Source organism: Dermacentor andersoni, chromosome 2, assembly GCF_023375885.2.
Source record: "Dermacentor andersoni chromosome 2, qqDerAnde1_hic_scaffold, whole genome shotgun sequence".
In the NCBI taxonomy this organism is placed as follows: Eukaryota; Metazoa; Arthropoda; class Arachnida; order Ixodida; family Ixodidae; genus Dermacentor; species Dermacentor andersoni.
Window position 1 is genome coordinate 111,651,586 of NC_092815.1, and position 21,083 is coordinate 111,672,668.

Consider the following 21,083-nt stretch of genomic DNA (forward strand, 5'->3'; position numbering starts at 1 on the left):
ACGCATACAACACACGCTAAGAAACCTCCTCTGTAGTGCCTAGGCAGTTGTCATATATTCAAGGAGCAAAAGCCCCCAGATTTTCTCTCTCGCACCCACTCTTACTCACGCCTGACTGTCTCATGGCCATGCACAGCAATGCTGGAAAAGGATGTGATGATCAAGCTGTTGATGCGACCCCACAATTCAGGCTAAGCATCCAAGATTGGCAGTTGCAGTTAAATCTCAGAGGCGTAGAGCAGTGATAAAGGCAAAACCTCAGAGATTATAGTCTAGCCTGCAATTTCTGAGGCCATACTTGATGTCTCGGCAAGGTTACGCAGGGAGATAATGGCGGCAGAGTTGGCGCATGCTAAACCTGCGAACGGAGTCGAGATGATCGAATGTAGAGCTGGCAGCTGTCTGAAATATCAGTCATCTTTACACATTAAGTCTATGGGGCCATTGGCGGTGCCGCGAAGGTGTCAGAATTACCGAGCATGTCTGGATTATTGGTGTCCAAGTTATCGGTCGGCGACTGTGTCATGAAAGAGAATGACTATGTCTAAGAATGCAGTAGACGTGGTTAACCTACCACGGTGTGTTGTGTGGGGATGCGCGAATCCCATATCTCCCACAGTTGTTAGACAAAGTGAAAGAAAACAATGAACAAGTAAAAACTCTTCCTGCTGGAGATCTGATTTCAATGTATTTCCCTGTGTGCTTCCACAGAATGGGCCCATATGTTACCCTAGAGGCTTTATTTTCACATACCTAACTTTCTCAGAGCCAGGCATATGACAAGCTGAGAGCCAGATGTCATATCTGGTTTAAATGTTGTCACTACTATGATTTTTGTATTGCACTACGGTTTGCACACTAAAATATTATGGGTGAGCGAATATCAAATTTGCAATTTTGAAGTGAATTCAAGTAATGAAAACCAAGTGCAAATGAAATCAAATACTTGTAGAATATATTTTTAATACAAATACTATTGGTTTTACAGAAACACAATTTTTTTTTCATCAGAGGTATGAACCAGAGGTACAAAAACAGCAAATTACATACAGGATAATTATGCTATGTGGTCAACAAGATTCTCTAGTACAACACTTTTGCTTGACAGTATCAGAACTGCAGTTATTTAATGTTGACATGAAGAAAGAATAGCTGCCTGACATGTTTGGGCAGCAGCAACAATTCCTTCAGACACTGAAAAGAGCTGCTCACATGACACACTAGTGTCTGGTATCAGCAGGTACCTCTTTGCAAGCCAAGCCAACAGCAGGCACCATGCTTACACCACCACATACATGGATCTTTTTGGTCAAAAATCTTATCAAGCGCATATCTTTCAACCTGTGCTTGTGAAAGTGGAAATTGCTGCCACAAGCAAGTGAATGTTGCTGCTGGTTGAGCTTATCAAATTCTTTCGATAGTGCTGACGTGGAAGAGGCCTCTTCAGAAGCTTTGGTTGTTGGCTTATCTGGGTTCCTTGGTGTCAAACTCTCCTTTGCTCCTCTGGAAGCCAGGTCTTTAATCCAGCTTTCCATTGAAGCATCCTGGTGGTACTCAGCTACTTTAGAATAAGGGTCTAAAAACACTGTCAAGCTTGCTACTTGGCTAAAATTGTACTTTGCCAACGGTGCCTTTAGTCACTTAGCCTGATTAGTATCAGACACAGAGGTTTCCAGCAGGCTACTGGTGTTGTTTGTATCCATGAAGAGGCAGCACAGTACAAGTACTTGAGCTGATAGTTTAGGGTAGCCATAAGCACCAGCAATTACCCCTTGACAGTGCACAGTTCTTCCTTTTCATATGCTTCACTGCACACTAAATATACTTCACCACAATACAGTACGTATGCTTCACGGCGAAGCTGACATAACCAATCAACCACAGCAATTGTCAGGGGTTCAAATATATTGAATAGTAAAAGTGTCTTTTGAAGTGAATCAAATGCTTACCCATTTGAATTGAATATTCAAAGTTTTGAATATTCGCACGCCCCTATAGAATGTCATAAAATTGGTGGCATACTGTACTCGATTCTATAGTAAACAACACTTTGACACATCATCTATTGATATTAAGGTAAGAAAAAAGATGCGAAAGATGCCCAACTGTAACTGCACAGAGAAGAAAAACGGACCTCAGGATAGCAAACCTGGCTAGTTGGCACATAATTGTTGTAAAGCAGGCCCCCTTAAAACAAGGACATTAGAGAGAACCTATAACATAAAAGCACATAAAAGAGTGCATATGTACTGCAGTCCTCTTTTATGTCTCTGCTTTACTTTAGAATTCAAAAATTCTCAGGAATCTGCATAGCCATACTAGGAGCATGGACAGTGGAGAAAAGAAATGAAGAGAAAAAACGAGCAAGGCTAGCATGACATCTAAGTGTTAGACCAGCAGCAGCAGCAGCAGAATTGTCGTAACTAGTGACACTCTAGTTGAGGTGGTTCCTGCAGTGGAAGTTACCGACACAAGACAGGTACACTCACCATGATGGCTCAGTGATCAGAACTGTGCTGCTGCTGCTGCTCACAAGCTCATGGGCTTGATTCTCAGCCGGTCAAGCCGGCTCCACTCTGGTGGGGGTGGAACACAAAAATGTTCATGCACTGTGATGAATGTCAAAGAAACCCAGGTTTCCAAAATTATTCAGTAGTGCACTGCAATGCCTCTCATAGCTCATCATAATCACAATTATCATGATCATAGCTCATCACATGAAACCCATCACCTAGGTACATGAACATTTTTGTATTCCCTTCACGTTATAAAGTGGCTTCCACAGCCAGGAATTAAACTTGCAGCCTCATGTTTAGCAGCAGAATGCCACAGTCACTGAACCTCTTTGTTGTGTAACCTGAATGAGGCCAGACCTAAAAATGTGACTGTGATTTGCAATGCTCAGGAAGAGGAACACAATGCAAGAACTACCATGAAAATGGGCAGCCTTAGAACTACCGGATGCAACAGACAAAGTGGCAAAAGAGGAGAAAATGCAGTCTACCTTGTCAACCATTTCGGAGAGCCGAAGAAACTGGTCCTTGTACTGCTTGCCAAATCCACCTCCTGCCAACACCAGCAGGTTGATCACAGCTTCAGGTGAGAAGCCTTGCTCCTGGAGTGAAAGAAGCATGGGTTTAATGTTTCTGTTCACATAGAAAGGTCCCTAAACTTTTTTCTGACAAGAAAAACAAAAAAATGCCTCCATCCTCCTCCTGCCTGTAAATTTGTTTAAAAATATATGTGACAACGCGTCCCCGCACAAGTAATATAAGTGGCCTCAGACGTAAACATTGTCATCAGTGCATTGTGTACACTATGAACATGCAAACCTGACCATTGTCTTGCAACAGTTTGGAAAGTGAACCATTACAAGACCACTCTACTTTGCATTTGATAGGGACCGAAGATGTGTGCCAAAAACTGCTGATGCGGCGAGAAAAAAGCACAGCTGGTCCTTCCCAGTGCCTCTATTTGACGAGGTTTGCGTAATGATTGGTGCAATCTTTGGCGCATAGAAGCGTTGTCACGGTCACAGCGTTTTTTTTAGTTATTTATTTTTTTATTTGTTTATTTCCTGGGCTTTCTTCCCCATATCCTAGGTTGTTTTAAATGCTGTTGTCGGGCATTTGTCAACATCCTCTACAACTTTTTCATTGACATCTCATCGATTAGGTAAAGTTATAAATTGAGTTAATTAAATGTATTCGTGCACAATGAATGAGAAATATTCCAAGCGGCCACCATGAACAACAAGGTACAGTGAATGCCGTTCCCGTAGTGCCCTCAGGTAGTTCTCATTTTTGGCGACCTTCTATTAAGGTAGCAGAATACCACAGAATAAATGTGAAGTGACGTACTGGTCATTGCACGTTTTGCAATATTTGACATCACTTGCTGAGAAATAGCTCAAAGATATTTTTGAATACAATAAAGAGGTAAAACTGTTCCGTGGCTTTCCAGTCTGCCTCATCGACCAATATTTTGAATAAGCTCGATTATTCAGGCTTATTCACGGTTCCGCCACAGGCACTATAAAGGCAGTGTTAAACGGCAACGAATATTTCGTGCGTCGAGCGATGTTTAAATAACATTTTTGGACTCTATCTGCACAAGTCATGTCGTGAACATAGTTGCTGCGAATGGAATTTCGGATGTTTGCGGTTTTGCCAAATGTTTGATTACGACAAAAAAAAAAATTAAAAGAAAAAAGAAAAAGAACTCAGTGCCCTTCCACTCTGAGAAGAAGGATGACAATGGTGAACTGCACCTCCGCCATGGGTTAGCCCGTTATTGCACTATCTTTGGGATCGGCCCATGTATGAAAAATTGTTGGTCTTTGCGCAGATGTGATTTGCCAGATCCTAGCCATAGACGACTTCACTGTAAAAAAAAAGAGTGGTTTTAGGTGTCAAAACAGCCATCTAATTATGAGGCACACCATAGTGAGGGACTATTGATTAATTTTGACCGTCTGGGATTCTTTAATGTGCAGCTAAATCTAAGTACACGGCCTCACTTCCTCCCCATTGCTCCCATCGAAATCCAGCTGCCGTGGCCTGAATTTGATCCCACGACCTCATTTTTAGCAGCGCAACACCAAGCCACTAAGCAACCATGGCGGGTCAATTACGACCACAATTTGGCCACTAAGGTTGACTATAGATATGACATCCTTGGCTTGCGTTCTGCGGTGGCAAGAGCCTCATCTTGTGTGGTGTGGCTGGCCAGAAAATAGTGCAGCCCAAGTGCACCTTTAAGTGACAATTGCGGTTGCCATTGGATATTTCCGACTAAGTTTCATGAAAGCAAGCAAGTTATTTGTTGGCGCACCAATCTATCATCCCAGTAACTGGACGTGGTGCACGAGCAAAATAGATTTAGAACGTCACATGCACAGCATTCGTCCATGAATCGACGTAGATGTACGAATACGGCACAAGGTTGTGTGCTAAAATGTATAACGAAACTGATGAGCTACACGCCGAGCAGACTATACGACCTTACTAATGCGACTTTCCTTCCCCACTGCCCAATGAAATGAGAGCCAGTTCAAATTACCTGTAGGTGGTCTACATTTACGCAAATGCGTAACACTTTTATAAAACATTCTTAATGCATTGTAGAGCACAAAACGGCTTTCATTTTCTTGTGGCCTAGTTACAATTATGCCAGCAAACACACCCACACTCCAAAGACGCCGATGCTGAAACGTATCGCTTAGGCTTGGATTGCAGGGCTAAGCACTAGCCAACAGATGTCTATGGCTGGGTAATTAGAGTGTTAGCCAGTGCCTTACCGTACTGCGTGTGCGGTACACGGTACGATATTACCGTACCGTACTAACCTACCGCAATGACTGATAACGTTTTGGCTGCGTGTGTGGCTCGATGCATTTGGTAACATGATAATGATGACAGTGGCTAACACTGAGACTTTGCTGAATACAATAACTATGTGTTGAGCGCGAAATATTCATTTTGGCAAATACTAGAATGCATTAGTTTGTCCATACATATATTACTCTTTATGGAAGCACCTGGTGACTGCAAACGTAGATGCGAGTCACAAGGCTGGCTGCAACATCTTGTGACACTTTGTCCTACAACACATGAAACCTTTTTTGTTACATAGGTGTTCTTGTCTAAGCAATGTACAAAAAAGGACTGTTTGTTGTAAACTGCACCGCTGCCGGCACTTTACACCAGCAGATAAGTAGAATATAGTTAGTGCAATAAAAACTCTGCACCTCCTTTAAGTAAACTCTGCGACACTAGATAGCACTACCAACCCGAAGCACCTTTTTTTTTGCCACTTTTTGTTACCTGTTTTTATTTTAGAAGATTTTCACTCTTTTTAATATTCTTTATTATTTCTTTTTTCCTGTCTCATTTGGCCTGAGTATATTACTCACCTGTTACAAACGGTACGGTCACCAGTTCAGTTCAGCTCAAGTTTACCTTCAGGTTAGAAGGGCTGCCGTGCTTGCTGCCACCTTGTCGTGTCACAGAAGGTGAATTAAAGTTAAGTCATGCGTTGGTACTACCATGGTGAAACACACACGTGAGACACGGACGTGCATGGCGTCGACTCTGTGGCCGACGCCAGTTTCTCAATGTGTCTTGGCTTGGTGCGGCTCGCATAACATGGTGCGAGCCGAACCTTACCGACTCCTTACCGTCTAGTATGCCACGCAGAAAGTCCTTCTGTACAGTAAAGCGCGTGCATGCATCGTCCTCAGCCGGTACAGTATTACCGCACTTACATTACGGTAACTTGGCACTACTAAAGCTTTCTACTGCCATTGAACACACATATCCTGCTCAATTTGGCAGCTTCATTCGAGATTACTTTTCTGGCACAGGCTGGCACAGCTCGAAGGTTTGGCAAGATGGCAGAATTGGTGCACCACTTCCATCCCTGTATACTACTGCACCTTTTTCAAATAAATCTTACAAGAGAATGCCCCTTGGACACTCCTTCAAATTGCCAAGTGAGAACAACGTTTTTGACCAACAGTGTTCTGGTCATTCTTAAGTGAAACCATTTTTCTCTGTCTGCTCAGCACATTACGAGTACATTATTCTTCCACTATTGCTGGCTGCAGTTGGCTGCCATGCAGCATAATGTGGAAGCACAATTATAAGCGCAGTAGCCTGTTTCATGCAGATACAGCAAAAGCAACTTGCGTAATGCATTATTCATGAGCTATCAATCATAGTTGTTGGGTTGGTCAGTTCTTAACATTTCACAAGCTACAAAATCCATTGGACATGACAGCAGCACTGTCCAAGCTACAAGAGAACCCTGAAAAGCTCCCACAAAGGAACAAGCATTCAGCAGAAAACAGAGGGCTCTTCATGTTGCATGGCAAAAGTGCAAGATAGAACAACTCACTCTCAATTTTTCCACACGAATGTCGTCTCGACGCTTGGAAAGCTTGGTGCCATCCCTGCGCAACATCAGCGGGAATGATTTCATCTGCAAGAAAGGCTGCTCGCACTTTTTAACACAGCACGAGACGCCAAACAAGTACTTTCCATTCAAATGGTAGATGCTGAGGATAAAATTTGTCATTTTCGAGTTTCCTTGTTTTTCTTGACTCACTTTTTGCCGTCTTCTTGCTCAAATTGTGCTTCGACCTTTTCACACATTAAAGCAGAATGACCTAGCATAATACTGCAAGCAAACTGCAAGAGACAGTTGAGATGTACATATTTAAAAGAAAAGTTCATATTCTATACATGCATTTCCAGTTAAGCACCTTGATAAAATTATGCACGCACATATGCTTCGTCTGCACGAAAGGCTGCATGTTAACGGGCTGAAAAACAGTACCGCATTGCCATAGTTTCACAACACATTCGAGGATGCGACATTCTGTAAGTAGGATTTCCCGCACATCGAGGTGGCAATCACTTCACTTTCAGCGCAATCAAAGTTGAGCAAAATGTGCTAGGTACTCAAAAACAAGGGTGACGGGAACAGTAGCGCCAATTTTCACTGTGACACATCTTTTTCACTTATCAATTTTGCGCATGATCTGTTCCAACTCACTGTTGCTTTAGAATAAAAAGCACCTTCCTTCATCAGTTACAACAAAAGTGGCAGCTACGAAAAGCAACAACATGAAAGGGAAACCAGATTTGTGTTTAAAGCTTGTGATTTCTTTGTTGTTGTGCTGAAGTAAACGGCTTTTAGTCATGTCATTAAATAGTATGCCAACATATTTTTGAAACCTTGGCTTATGTTAGCTGGGACACCCTCTATAAAAATAGCAGTGAGCGAGGCTCTGACTCCCAAATTTGCAAAAATTGATGCTTGAACACACATCAAATGCTCTTTTTCATAGTGGCGATAAGTGTACAGCTTCTGTCAAAAGAAACAAAGCTAGTAGAGGCGTGATTGTTACAGAATTATTCTAACGTTGCGCCATATCTGCACACTCTTGGTACTAGAAAATTCCAGAGGATAAGAATGTACATCTGCCTATCTAGAGCCTTTGGGTACAATGTAGATGCAACAGGAGACTGACTAGACATCCAGAGTAAGCTCCATTCACAGACACATTTTTCTTTCTTTGGACAAAAGCTGCATATGCATGGAGCATCATCCTAAATTACAATAATGAACTTTTGGATGGAACATTTAGTGTCTGTTCCACTTAGGCGCTTATACATTCACACAAGGTGCACACAAGCTCTGCATGAGAATAGTATTGCAAGTGCACGCATTGCCTCATGGCAGCAATGGGTAATCTAGCATAACCCTTGCTCTGTTAGTGTAAGCATAATGTTATGCGACGTCCACTTAGTTTCTCTGTTGTTCGACAGCTGAACTTGGCAAGTGCCATTCGTGGCTATACAGTAGGATGCTTATCGAAAACTTCTGATCTATATGTTTCTTTGCAGTGCTTGAACCTGCTATCTTTGACTTATAAGCGAGCACATCAGGCCATAAATGATGGTAAGCTACTACACTCTAATGTATTGCGTAAGTGAAGCACATCTCTACTATAATAATGTACTGCTCAATACAATCTGCAATATTGCTCATTCTGCATATAGGTTGCCAGTAAAAGCATCACATCCAAGGCATCCACAGATGCAGACAAGGTTGTGCACCTGTCCCATAAGAGTCACATTATATCTGAATTGTTTACTCTGGGCTAACCAGCTCTCCTACAAGCAACCAACTTATGATGAAGCATAGTGAACGCACTTGTTAAGCAGAAGAGGCAGGTGCCAAAAGCGGGGCGGCTCCCAGCCGAGAGCACTGTACAGCATCAGGTGCTTGGGGGTTGAGACCTGCCACTCGACACCTCGCAGCACATCGGTAACCCTCATCATCCGGTCATCCACCACACATGCCAAGTGATATGTTGGGAAACCATCGCTTTTCAGGATCACCTGAAGCAAAATCCACATTTGGCTACAACACAAATGAAGCCCAGCACATAAGATGAAAACAAAGAGGGCCGCAAGCATGTTGCAATGTAAGCTCTGCGAGCTAAGAAATACCACCCATACTTTAGTCTCTAAGAGCACTAACTGCACTCGCCCTACCATTTAGTGCCAATACTGCCAGAGCTGAGATCAGGTGCCGTATTCTTGAGTAAATGTTTTTGTCTCCGTCTCTCTCTCTCTCTCTCCTTTAGCAGATACTTTCACTTTTACTTGATGTGGCTTCCAATGTGACATTCTATTGGAGCAGTGGGCACTCTGAGGCCTCTTTCTGGCTTAGCCAGTCAGCATTCTCTGAAAGTGACATTCCTGAAAGTGACTGATTCACAACACAGCCCCTGTTCACCCAAAACAAGATAACTGTGGCTCCCTTGCTTTGCTTGCTGAAGCAAGCCACACCCATCAACCCATTTTAGGTCGATAAGTTTTAGCAGCACTCAGGTTTACCCTCATGTCCCAAAATACTAAAAGCCATCCTTGCCACAACATGAATCCTCCTGCTGGGGGTGTACAAATGTAAAACATGCTGTTTAAACTAAGTACAGCCCAAAAGTTATTGTCATGACTCATCTTGTACATGACATGATGTGGCATGTATCACGTGGCAGCCCTAAAGTGACGATTGTCAGGGCATACAACTTTTGGCACAAATTGAACTCCACAAATTTAGCAAACAAAATGCAAATAAACATTGTTGGAGTTTGGCACATATATGGGCCTCACTACAGGAACCTTGTCAGACTGGCCACACTCATCGTCAGGAATTATGTCATTAATCACAGTTCAGGCAGTCCTCTCACTGGGAAAGTTCTGTTTTCCCCTACCGAATCAGCAGTTTCACCCTAAATGCAAAGCAATGACAGTATTGTGTAATACTATGTTATGTGTAGCCAGTCTTGCAGTATGGCTCTGCATAGTATGGCTGTAAACATTTGAAGCGATGTGTAAACAATTTGCACATCGCTGTTGAGATGAAATCGAGCTTCACATGCAGCTGGGCTGTACAGTGTGATGATACTTCAGCAGCCAACCCAGACAAGCAAGAACAGGCAGTCCAATTATTTATCTTCACTGTCATTTATGAGATGGTAGTGCTGCACAGCCAAGAAAAAGCTAAGGAAAAGGGTCAGGCCTGCACAGGTATACAGAAATCAAGAAGGAGACACAGTTTGTAAGTGATACTCAATGGGCCACTCACTGTGCTTTTATCCACATGAAAACAATGCCAAAATCTTCAGGAAGTGGCAACAGAAAAACAAGCAGACTTCAGCGATTTTTACAGCTCTGAACTCACTCACTGCGACAACAGTCCCTTTATTGACTCCCCCACAACACTTGCTTCTGAAACTCCTGCGATCTTGTGCAAACTCCTCAAAATGTGTGAAATGATGGTAGCATGATAACAGCATGATGACAATGACAGCACGTCGCACATGTCGTGGCATAACTGAACTGGATGGACAGGCAGAGCAAGCCCCGTTATAAGCTTCTGACTGCAGTCACACTAAAAGTGACTTGCATACACCTTAGTCCTAAGCAGAGTGGTGGCCAGGTTATCTGGACCAAGAGCAGCTAGCACCTCAAGTAGGCAGCAAGAGACAACAATGCAGGTAGATTTGTATAATAGCCAAAGTTGGCATCCACCAGAATACAATGTGAAATTTGAAGTTACACAGGTACCTCAAAAAGAAAGCTACACAAGTGACGAGAAATTTATCCAGGCCAAAGACCAGTATGAACTTTTTAAATTTTCTTCGACTTCAAAGTACTGCACACAGAATTAGTATGATGCGGGCATGTGGTCCTTACTCACAGGATCTCCTTCCGTTTGAGCCAAATTTAGGGTTACTGGCCCATGAACGCCATCTTGAAATGTCAGGTTGCCTTCTGTCAGCTGCACATCAATCAGAATATATTGTGTATCAGCCATAAAAGCAGTGGAAAAGAGTAATACCTAGTAATAAATAATTAATATTACTTGAGTAGATGATGAAATACTAAGAAGGCAAACTGTTTTCTTATACAATAGGCTAAAGCTGTTGCAGCTTTTAAAATGTGGGAACAAGAACTGCCTCCGCCAAAGATAAAATAATAGCAATAATTGGCATCACAACACTTTATGTTTACGTAATTAATAAGTATGCTATACGAGGACGTATCAAAATGTTCTGATCATCACCAAGGAATAAATAAACGCAGAACTTTTTTTCTTCTTTGTAGTTAGACCTCTACGTAGTTACCATATTTCTCTCAGCCTTTTTTAATCCTCTGCAGGCCTTTATTGTAGAAGTCTCAGATTTTATAAAAAAACACTGTTCGATCTCTTGACTGACTATTGATCTCTTGAGAGGTGGGCGGAAAAATACTTCATAGCCCAGATTGTTTTGCTTCCACAGCAGCAATTATGATGAGTGTTTGGGTGCATTATTGGTTAGAAGACGGGCACCACTGAAAAGCATACCACGGTGTTTTTGCTTCAGAGCATGTAGAAGTTTGTACAGTAGTGAGCATTAATATGAGCTGCTGATAGTCAGACGGTTATTAAAGCAGCTCTACCAAGGTGACTCCACAACAATCAAAGAATACTGACAACATGACCTTCATTTAGACCTTGGCACCTTGGGCTTTTTGGGCAAACGGGAATCGGAGCGCTTCCACTCTTTGCTGATCTCTTTAGTCTCTGGATCATATAGGCAGATGCAACATTCATCTATAGTTACCAAACGACTAAAAAAAATCCTCTGCATAGTGCTTCAAAAGAGTGAGCATCTGCCTTGACAGGTTGGATCGTGTTTGCCTCTGAAGAGGAATTAGCAGTTGAAGTACACAACATGCAAACACCTTAGACATATGCAGTTTGTAATGAACTATGTTCCACATGCTACCATCGCTTAAGCATATTTTTTGCATTATAATCTGAATGGTAACGTCTCGATCTTGGAAAATTAAGTCCTCCCTCTTTCCTCACTGTGGCCGCACTATCAGTGAAAGAGGATTGGCAACTCCTAAGTTCATCAGTGAGAGACGTGTGAACAGTTTAGAAATTTCTTTTCCACCTCACAGCAGTGGCAACTGATGGACAATCATCACCACAGACAGTCTTCATTTCCTCGTGAATTTGTTGGGCACTATAGGCTTTAAACTATAATGGTGCGTGCTTCAAACTTTTCCAGTTCTACGACCACATGCAAAAAGGTAAAAGATATACTGGCATGGTAATTACACTATTACATACACAGACTTCAATAACTATACCGGCATTATGACTCTGCATAGTATGACTAGCTGTAAACATTTGAAGCAACGTGCAAGCAATTTGCACGTTGCTGTTGAAATGAAATCGAGCTGGCAAGAATTAATTCAGGCAGATCTTATAATTATGCAATATAATCAAAACATTTTGAAACCCCTATCAACATCACCATGAGGATTCAGGTAAAGTCTAAGTGCAATAAAATCGGGGCTGCGCACCATGTGCTGCTGGTGCAAGGGCCAGCTGTGACCACTCTTGCCGCTCAACGTCACACCAGCACTGTGACAGCGAGTGTCCACAGTCGTCGAGTGAGCTCTGTTCATGTTTGCCTCAGCGCAAGTGACACTTTACTTGTTAATCCAATTAGTAAGCAAATGTTTACGGCAATTTAAACAGCTGATAGAACCACGGACCTTACTTAGTTGTCTAATACTTTGCTATCGCTATCAAAATGTCGCCTTTTGGCTGAAACTGCAACTTTCACAACTACGATGACACTGAAAAACATAAATCATTTTCAGCTAAAAGAGTGAGTACAAGTTGCTCTATGCAAGTTTTAAGAGACTAAGTTAAAATGCAAAGTTAGTACACGAAGTACATTTAGGTTCAGATAGGATATTTTGATTGCACATGCATGTAGTGAATTCTGTCATTTCAAAGTAAAAAGATTATGAATTGTTCAGAAGAGTATCTCAAATACATCTACATACACTTATTTGATAGTATCTGTGTTATACCATATTCCTCCACAGAAATATTAAAGTGAAGCTTTCTTTGTCTCTTTGCCAAAGTGTATAACTGGCAAGATAGCAGCAGCCAACAGTTGAAAAGTGGGGGGGCCAGAGGCAAAGAAAGCTTCCTTGATTATATTAATGGAGGAATATGGTATCCTACAGATATTGAGTATGTGCCACTGCGTAGGTTCCCAAATAGACAAGCAGTACAAGAGACAAGAAATGAAGCTGGTAGAGAAAATTGGAGAAGATGGCCCAAGAGAATTGAAGAAGTCGACATCAAAAGCAGCTGTGTGTGGCGAGAGAGGTTAAGTGAACAAAATGGGGCCAGAGCATGCATTCATAAAGGAGCATTGAGCTACATAGAAGTCAAGAAGTGAAGTAAAAACATTTCAGTAAACATCAAAGAAAGTTTTGCTTGTATAACCGATTTCCATATGCGTGAGGGATCCATTGATTCTATTTATTTATATTTTTTTATGTAGAAGGCTACATATTTAATTTACGTACAAGTCGTGTAGGCCCTTAGTTGAAAGCATGTCTGATACACCAAGTTCTTGCACGACATTTTTTTTTTCTACAAGTGAAGCACTTATTTGCATAAAAGTGCAGTAAAAGTGCGCTACATCCGTCCACGTCCTGTCCTTCCTTAATATCGTGTTTGTAAAACTGAGCGCAATATAACCATGAACGTTCACCAACTAGCCCCCTTCATTGCTTTACTAAAAGGATATAGCGAGATTAGTACTAAAGGTCCAACACTGACCTTTAGGCGAATCACATAGGGTTGTTGTCCTGGTGGGTTCTTTTCCAGCGAACGACACCGGTTGTCATAACGGGGCAGCTCCTGATTTCGTAGGGCATTCTTCCGGAGAATTTCCAGCCGTGTCTCTGAGCAGTAACACCGGTAGGCATGGCCAGTCTACAACACACATTCACCACAGTGGCCACACCAGTCACAATGTAATCACATGGGAACTAGGAGCACCGAAGCATCGGTTAAACAGATCACCAATTTTGAAACTTCAGCAAGAGCATTAAATGGCCAAAGAAGCTACCATATTGATATTTGCAATAGATCTGTCCTTAGAGAGATGAAAGAATCGGTTAGGGCACCCGCTTAAGGAAAACAATTTCTTAATAAGCCTCAACACCAAGTTTCGAGTTATCGCGCCTTTTTTTGCCCTTCTTTTGGCAAGTGTCCACTGAACCAGCACCCATAGTACTGAATATTCGCCAGCCCATTAACATTGAAGGTAACTAACCAAGATTATTTTTAGAAATCACTCCTCTCGAGTTCTTGGAAAAATGGCATGAAATGTGACATAATGAAGGCACTGAATCGTGTTTCCCCACAGCTGAAAATCATATGACCTGAGATACATTCGATATCGTATCCATGCACATAATGCATACAGAGGCACCAACGCAGCATTGTTCAAATACTATGGATACACATAGACAGTGTTACAGAAACCTGTTCAGTGCCGGGCCACACTGAAGAGATACATTTGCTGTGAAGACATGCAGCTTTCTGAATTCAGCCAGCTGCATACTTAATATCAAGTTCCATATGTTTTAAAGGGACACTAGAGGCAAATATTAAGTCAAGCTAAAGTGACAGATTAGTTCTCGAAAACATCTAAGGCATCAACATTATCGAGCACAGAGCATTATTAATCAAGAAATTGAGGTGAATGAAGGACACAATTAGGGACTCCTCCGGGACATTCAAATATTAGCCTGATAATGAAGGCGTGCTCCGCATTATAATTCTGTCGCTAGCATTCACCCACTCATAATCAAAAGAGCATTGAATTTCATTACAAGATGAAAGAAAATGCTACTTGTCCAGTTCTATTTGATATTTAGAAAAAAGAATTCATTGATGTTACTCTTGACAACGACACGGGCAGTTGAAAGGTTTCGTTTTCGCCACTCTGTGCCACCCGCACTTTTAAATTTCAGTAGTTTCATTATCACGTTGTGCAACGCTGCTTTTGCTGCCTCGCAAAACTCACACAACCTCCATGCAGCTGGGAATGTCATGTCCATGTGAAGTCGCGGAATTCCTGAACAGTCTACACCACTTGACCAAGAGCAGCAAAAGCAGCGAATCCAATGCCCTGTCTTAGCACGATTTCTACATGGCCACGTGTTTGTGTTTTATGCAGAAAAACTGTAGCACCGTCTGTCTGTTTTACTCACCAACAACAGTGATGGTGTGTGCAACGTCACCACTCCTCGCTTGGGAGCAGTGAGCTATTCAAATTGCACTAAAGGTATGTGGACCCTTAAGAAGCAACTTTCTCATAAACTACGTCTTTTCTAGGCTCGATACAAGTGCTGGCAGTTTTCTGGAATGGAGTTTTCTATAATGCAAGTCGGCTTAGTATTTGTCTTTAATATCCTTTAAACGCATGTGATACAAAGCACTAGCATATATTATGTGCAAACTGCACGAGCTATGGATCTTTTCATAAGGAAAGCATAATGCAAATGTTTCCATGCACAGATGTGACGTTGCCAAAGAAATCAATTTCAAAGACAAAAAAGCAACCTGTAGGATCAATAATTCCTATACAATGACAAAAAAAATACTGTATCAGTGGCAAAAGTCAGTGTGTAAAGTCACACGAATGCTGTATCGATACATGCATTCCTTGGTACACTGACTGACATTACAAGGGTCTGAATTACTAGTACACTGGAAGGATGTCACTGTGACAATATGTGGAGGCCTAGAATGTACACACAGCGACAAAACATTACGGACCACAGGATCTCCGAAAACGTTAAATTCCTGAGCAGCCCGTAGCAGTAGCCTGTAAAACTGTATATGACAATTTAGTTAGCATATTCTAGCCGAGGCCAGAAATGCAAACATACTAGATTGCGTTGTGAGGTTGCGAAGATATTCAGCTTTTTCTCAGATCTCATGCGCAGCAATATTTTGTTGCCGGGTGTACACAAAGTGCGTACAGCTGCTCACAGCATGATGTCCTTCCTGCTGCACATATTTTGGTGAAAATTTTGCTTTTGTGCTCTGCAACACTCGGCATAGTGTCCTACTGTGGCCACTGAAGTTCACTGCATCACAATGTTTCTGCTGCCCTCGTGTTTCAGCGTGCTTGATTACTAATGTGATGCGACAATAATTCTGATGAGAAATACACCCGCAGGTTTCCTTTCACAACCTCTGCATCTTCACTGTTTTATGGGCTAAGCCCATGCCTTATTGTGAAAAGCAAATTCCTCAAAACAATAAATATAGAATATGGCTTGAGATGGCAGGATAGTAACATGTATGCATGCACACGTATACAGACAGACGGATGGAATTAACAGTGGCACCCCACACAAATCTCCAAGCACACCTTTATGAATTTCTAAAATAAAGCAGGAATACGTGGATGGCTCACAGCCTACACACTGTAGTTATGAGCAGAGCACAACACTTTACGAAGTCGGTTTTTTTGGTTCCAGTGTGCATTGGCATTCATATTTTATTGGCACTTATCATTTACATCAGTTGGTTAATTCATCAAGTAAAAGCTACAAAGCAAGAATACATACCTCAAGGAGCCTGTGGGCATACTCTTGGTAGAACTTTAGCCTTTGAGACTAGAAAATACAACAGATATTAATCATACACTACTCTCACAATTCATACAATGCTGTATTCTGAGTTACTCGTAACTGGACATTGTGCCCTGTAGTCTGTTGTGTGTACAAGCATCTGATGGCACACCTGGAAAATGTGATGTTAGCTTTGTTTTCTGGTAAGCTTCAATTTTACTTAGGGAAACTGCTGAAGAACTTATGTGGTGTCACCAGTGCATGCAATTGACTTGCACAGCCACATTTCAACATGAAAGGACACCTGTGCTCACTGCTCTCACTGCACCTAGGTACAGTGTACATAACATGCACATAAAGTGTCAGTGATGTGGTATGCAAGGGCTCACCTGCACATAAGGACCTACACTGCCGCCCAGACCAGGTCCTTCGTCAGGACAAAGACCAGCCCAGCGCAGCGTGTCCACAATCCTCTCAGCTGCTCCAGGAACTACCCGTGACTGTAATAAAACAAAGCTGCTTAAAATATCTTAAATATTTGTGGATAAGCACTGATCCTTACGTCATGCGAGACAATGCATGTGGTACAGCAGAACCTCGTTCATATGTTTTGGAAAAAAATGCGCGAAAAACATACTAACCAGGAAAACGTACGATCCGAAGTAGCTAAAAAAAATTTGACAGACTCAACTACTGTTGACATCTACGTAATGTGAAGCATCTCGTGGATTGTTGGGGCACAGGGCGCCGACACACATCGAGCTGGTGGGCAAAGCCGGCATCACGTTTTGCCGCCAACGCAAAACGTGATGTCCACATAGCGCCGCCTGCAGCAGGGAACGGCGACGCATTTGGATTATCACCTACTAAAACCATGCAGCACGCTACCAATGGCACTATGCACCACGCACTGTAAAACAGATAGGTGAAGGTGCTTATTGCAATAGGTTTGGCGGCGATAGCTGTGAACATGGCGTGCGATGACCCGGGCGGAGATTTGCTGGTACTGGAATAAGAAACCACGAGCGCTGTCATTTTCATGCGAGACGGGCAGCTACATACTGTTCTCGATCGCGCGCACATCGCACCTTTTGTTGTTCACATGGAATCTAGCGGCGGGAAAATATATACGATTGCAGTCGGCAGCAGAAAACGGCGGCGCATTTCAGTTATCGCTTATTAAAAGCGTGCTCTACGCTTCCGATGGCACCACGCACTGTGAAACAGATTGGCGAAGATGCTTATCGCAATAGGGTTGGCGGTGAAAGCTGCGAATGCCGTGTGCGATGACCCCGGAGAAGATTTGCCAGTACCGTAATGAGAAACTAAGTGCACGCCGGCGTTTTCACATGAGATGAGCGGGCGAGTATTGCGGTGAAGCTGCCGCAGCGTGCACCTATATGCTGTTCTCGATCGCGTGCGCCTAGCACATTTTCTTGTTTACATAGCATTTAGCTGCCAGAAAGCGTATCATACAATCGCAGTTTGGCGACATACTGAACATTGGTGCTGCAAATTGTGTTTTCCAGGAACGTATGAACCAGTAAAAAATAAAGGTAACTTCACTGGGTAATTTTTTGTCTTCTCGATTGCGAACGTTGGCGCCGGGAAAACATATGTAACAGGAACATGTCAACGAGTTGTATTGTATAAAAAACGAAGCTTCTTGAAAGCCTACACAGAGGGAAGACAGAATTGTGGAAGAACCCAAATTTACTTCTTTCGATCATGAACTGTGATTGGCTGCTGGAAAAATATCAGTTTTGATGGAACAGCAATGCAGACTTCAAAGCAAAAAGTAGAGCCTATAGCATTAGTATTTCCAGTCTATCCTCATGATTACAGACAATAATTAGTTCCAGACACTATGCTGTCAGTATTGGCTCAGTGTGAAAGAAGATGGACATGATTTTTGCAAACTGGGCATTTTTATACAGGAAAGGACACTAATTAGAAGGAGCGAAGGACAGCAGTTAGTCGGGCTTTCTGTCCAACATGGCTAAAAGAGAGCTTGATATTACTGGGTGCACAAATGTGGCGTGAGGCCCCACTGTTTGTTAACAGAAGGTGCTGCTCACATTTTGTGCAACATTCACAGTTTTTTCCTTGCCACTAATGGCCAGGAAAAATTTGAAACAAGTTGTATGTCCATGTGTAGAAACATTCACTGTGGGGGCATCCATAAAGAGAAGGGCCAATGTATTCCGTACTGGAATGCATTCTATGTGCACCCTTCTCTAGCAATCTGCATCTTTGTCTTTCGTCAGGTTAGGTCACATTTAAGAAATTTCATCCGCTTTTTCGTGCAAGCTTTCAGTGGGTAAATTATGCATGAAAACACTTTACCGAATCATTGTTGTATAGTCAAACCCAGTTATAATGAACCAATTCATGCATTTGAATACAGTTTGACACGTTACTACTTTCATTATATATAAATTTGGTATAATGTGCACATATGAGTTTGTTACGCACACGATACACCAGAACTGTGCAACAGTGCTTGGACACCTCTTGGTGAGCTGACTCTCGCAGCAGCACATGTAGAGTAACGCCACAACCCTATAGGATCTGGCTCTCTACTGGTTTATGTGTCATATTGCAAATTGCATGGTTACCGCTGTTAGCCACTGAACATGCTGTCAAGATGCTCAGATTAATAATGATGATGATGATGGTGATGATGATGATGACTTCTTAAGAAAACAATGCTTGAAAAGCATGTGTGTTGTGTGTCGAGGGGGGTTGCTTTTATAACACACTTAACACAGTCGAAGTTCAATAAACTTAAAGTTAAGTTTGTTCTAAGGAATTCCTTTTGCACGAATATTGATAACAAAGTATTGTATTTTTGACATAATTTGCTGTACCTGGGCATGTTATAATTGGTTTGACTGAACGAGCACAATTGGCTGAATTAGCATTCTAACATTATTTTCTTGGACAACAATTGAGCTGAATGGCATAATTTTCAGAGCAGCCAGTTAGAACAATGAGCAAGGAAACAGTGCAGCTGATGCAGACAGCACAATATTTCTCACTCACTAGTGCAGGCATGGTAGCATGCAATTTTCTTTCACATTATGGCAAAGCGTTTTGTCATAATGTGACATAAATGACAAAGCATTTTGTCATTTTGTTGAAGGGAATTTGACCTGCTATTCTAATGACTCTGGCTTCAAGCTCTTCATGTGCCAATACATCCTCATTTTTCCTCATGTTACTAACAGTATAGAGGGCAGAACGTGCATTCACACATATGCTAAAAAATGTGAGCTACCTCCTTTGAAATATGCTAAATGTTCTCCATGGGCCAGATTTTATAGAACTCACTTTTCTGGTCCATTCTTTTTGCTGTTTTCATTGGCTCATGCTGGCACCACATGCTGTTATCACCGTTATTGGCCACTCAGCAGACAGGAAAAAAAAAAACATAATTCCATTACTACAGTCATTCTGACATTCACCTGCCTGTACCCATGTAATGTTTAACATATGATAGAACTATTGAATAAATGAAATAATGGTTTCACGTGAAGGGTGTTTCATGGTTCTCCTGCACACTCAATAATCTAAATTGACGGCTAGGCACACCTACATTCACAGCCATTCTCTGCACATTTGTGTTAAGCATTACTTCACAGAAGTACAATATCAGCATTCAAAATTTTCTGTTTCATTGCTATAGGCTCTTGACACTGCCCAGGTGGCGAGTCGGAGCAAGAACTATCAGTGCCTCGTGCGGCAGGCTGAGTCAACATTGGCACGGAGGGACCAGTCTGCCCACATTGTGCTAGCATCAAAAGTGCATGGTCACTCTTAGCAACAGAAACCCAGCGAATTTTGCTTTGCTACTTCAAGCCAATAGCAAAATTATTTGCTTCCACCTACAACAAATGTTGTACACTGCTGGACACATTTTCGGCTTGAAAGAACATGTCTTTTTTTTTGTGTGTGTTTGCTGGAGTAGCAACATTCAAAGTGATGGAAACACACAAAGTGTTCCTTCAGATGCCACGTCATATATGAAGTCATTCTGTGACATAGTAATTCAACAGTCAGTGAGCATGACTCGGCTCGGTATTCAAGTAGTTCACACTATCGTGCCATTGTTTCAATACTCTTTCGAGTCCTCAATTTTCGCTAACTTAGCGTGCTAAAATTTATTGCCACTTTTCAAGCTAATGCACAGAGGTAATGATGAAGTGTACCCATAAAATTCCTGCCAATGAAATGTTAATGCATTTCGCTGGATCACTGCTACTGCAGCCACAGTTTGAACAAAGCGAAATGGATAAATAAGATTTAGGGGCAGGTTAAGGTAAACATAAATTTGAATTTTCTGTAATACGGACCACCTCAGATGGACTGCTGGCGCATTATTAGTATGCATTGCAGCGTTATTGCAACTCGGTGACGGCGATCACACGAACCAAAGGTAATTGAAATATATGAATGGAATTAACTTGTCTCGAGTTGCGAATCCAGGTGAATAAGTCCGGTTTGCCAGAAACCATCGCTCCAGGTGAACAACACCTCGCAAGCGGTGTGCTT

General features: G+C 42.1%; 1 protein-coding gene across 2 annotated transcripts in view; it reads right to left on the reverse strand.

Annotated features, from left to right (window-relative positions):
• GluRS-m (putative glutamate--tRNA ligase, mitochondrial) overlaps positions 1-21,083 on the reverse strand; it is a 38,529-nt gene that overhangs the window by 15,360 nt on the left and 2,086 nt on the right. For both annotated transcript variants that reach the window (XM_055076574.2, XM_072286510.1), the window contains 7 exons: positions 16,919-17,029; positions 16,527-16,574; positions 13,717-13,872; positions 10,777-10,857; positions 8,722-8,909; positions 6,898-6,952; positions 3,005-3,115 (listed from right to left, as the gene is read on the reverse strand). In XM_055076574.2, coding sequence (XP_054932549.1) covers positions 3,005-3,115; positions 6,898-6,952; positions 8,722-8,909; positions 10,777-10,857; positions 13,717-13,872; positions 16,527-16,574; positions 16,919-17,029 — 750 coding nt within the window. The remainder of the gene's footprint in view (positions 1-3,004; positions 3,116-6,897; positions 6,953-8,721; positions 8,910-10,776; positions 10,858-13,716; positions 13,873-16,526; positions 16,575-16,918; positions 17,030-21,083) is intronic.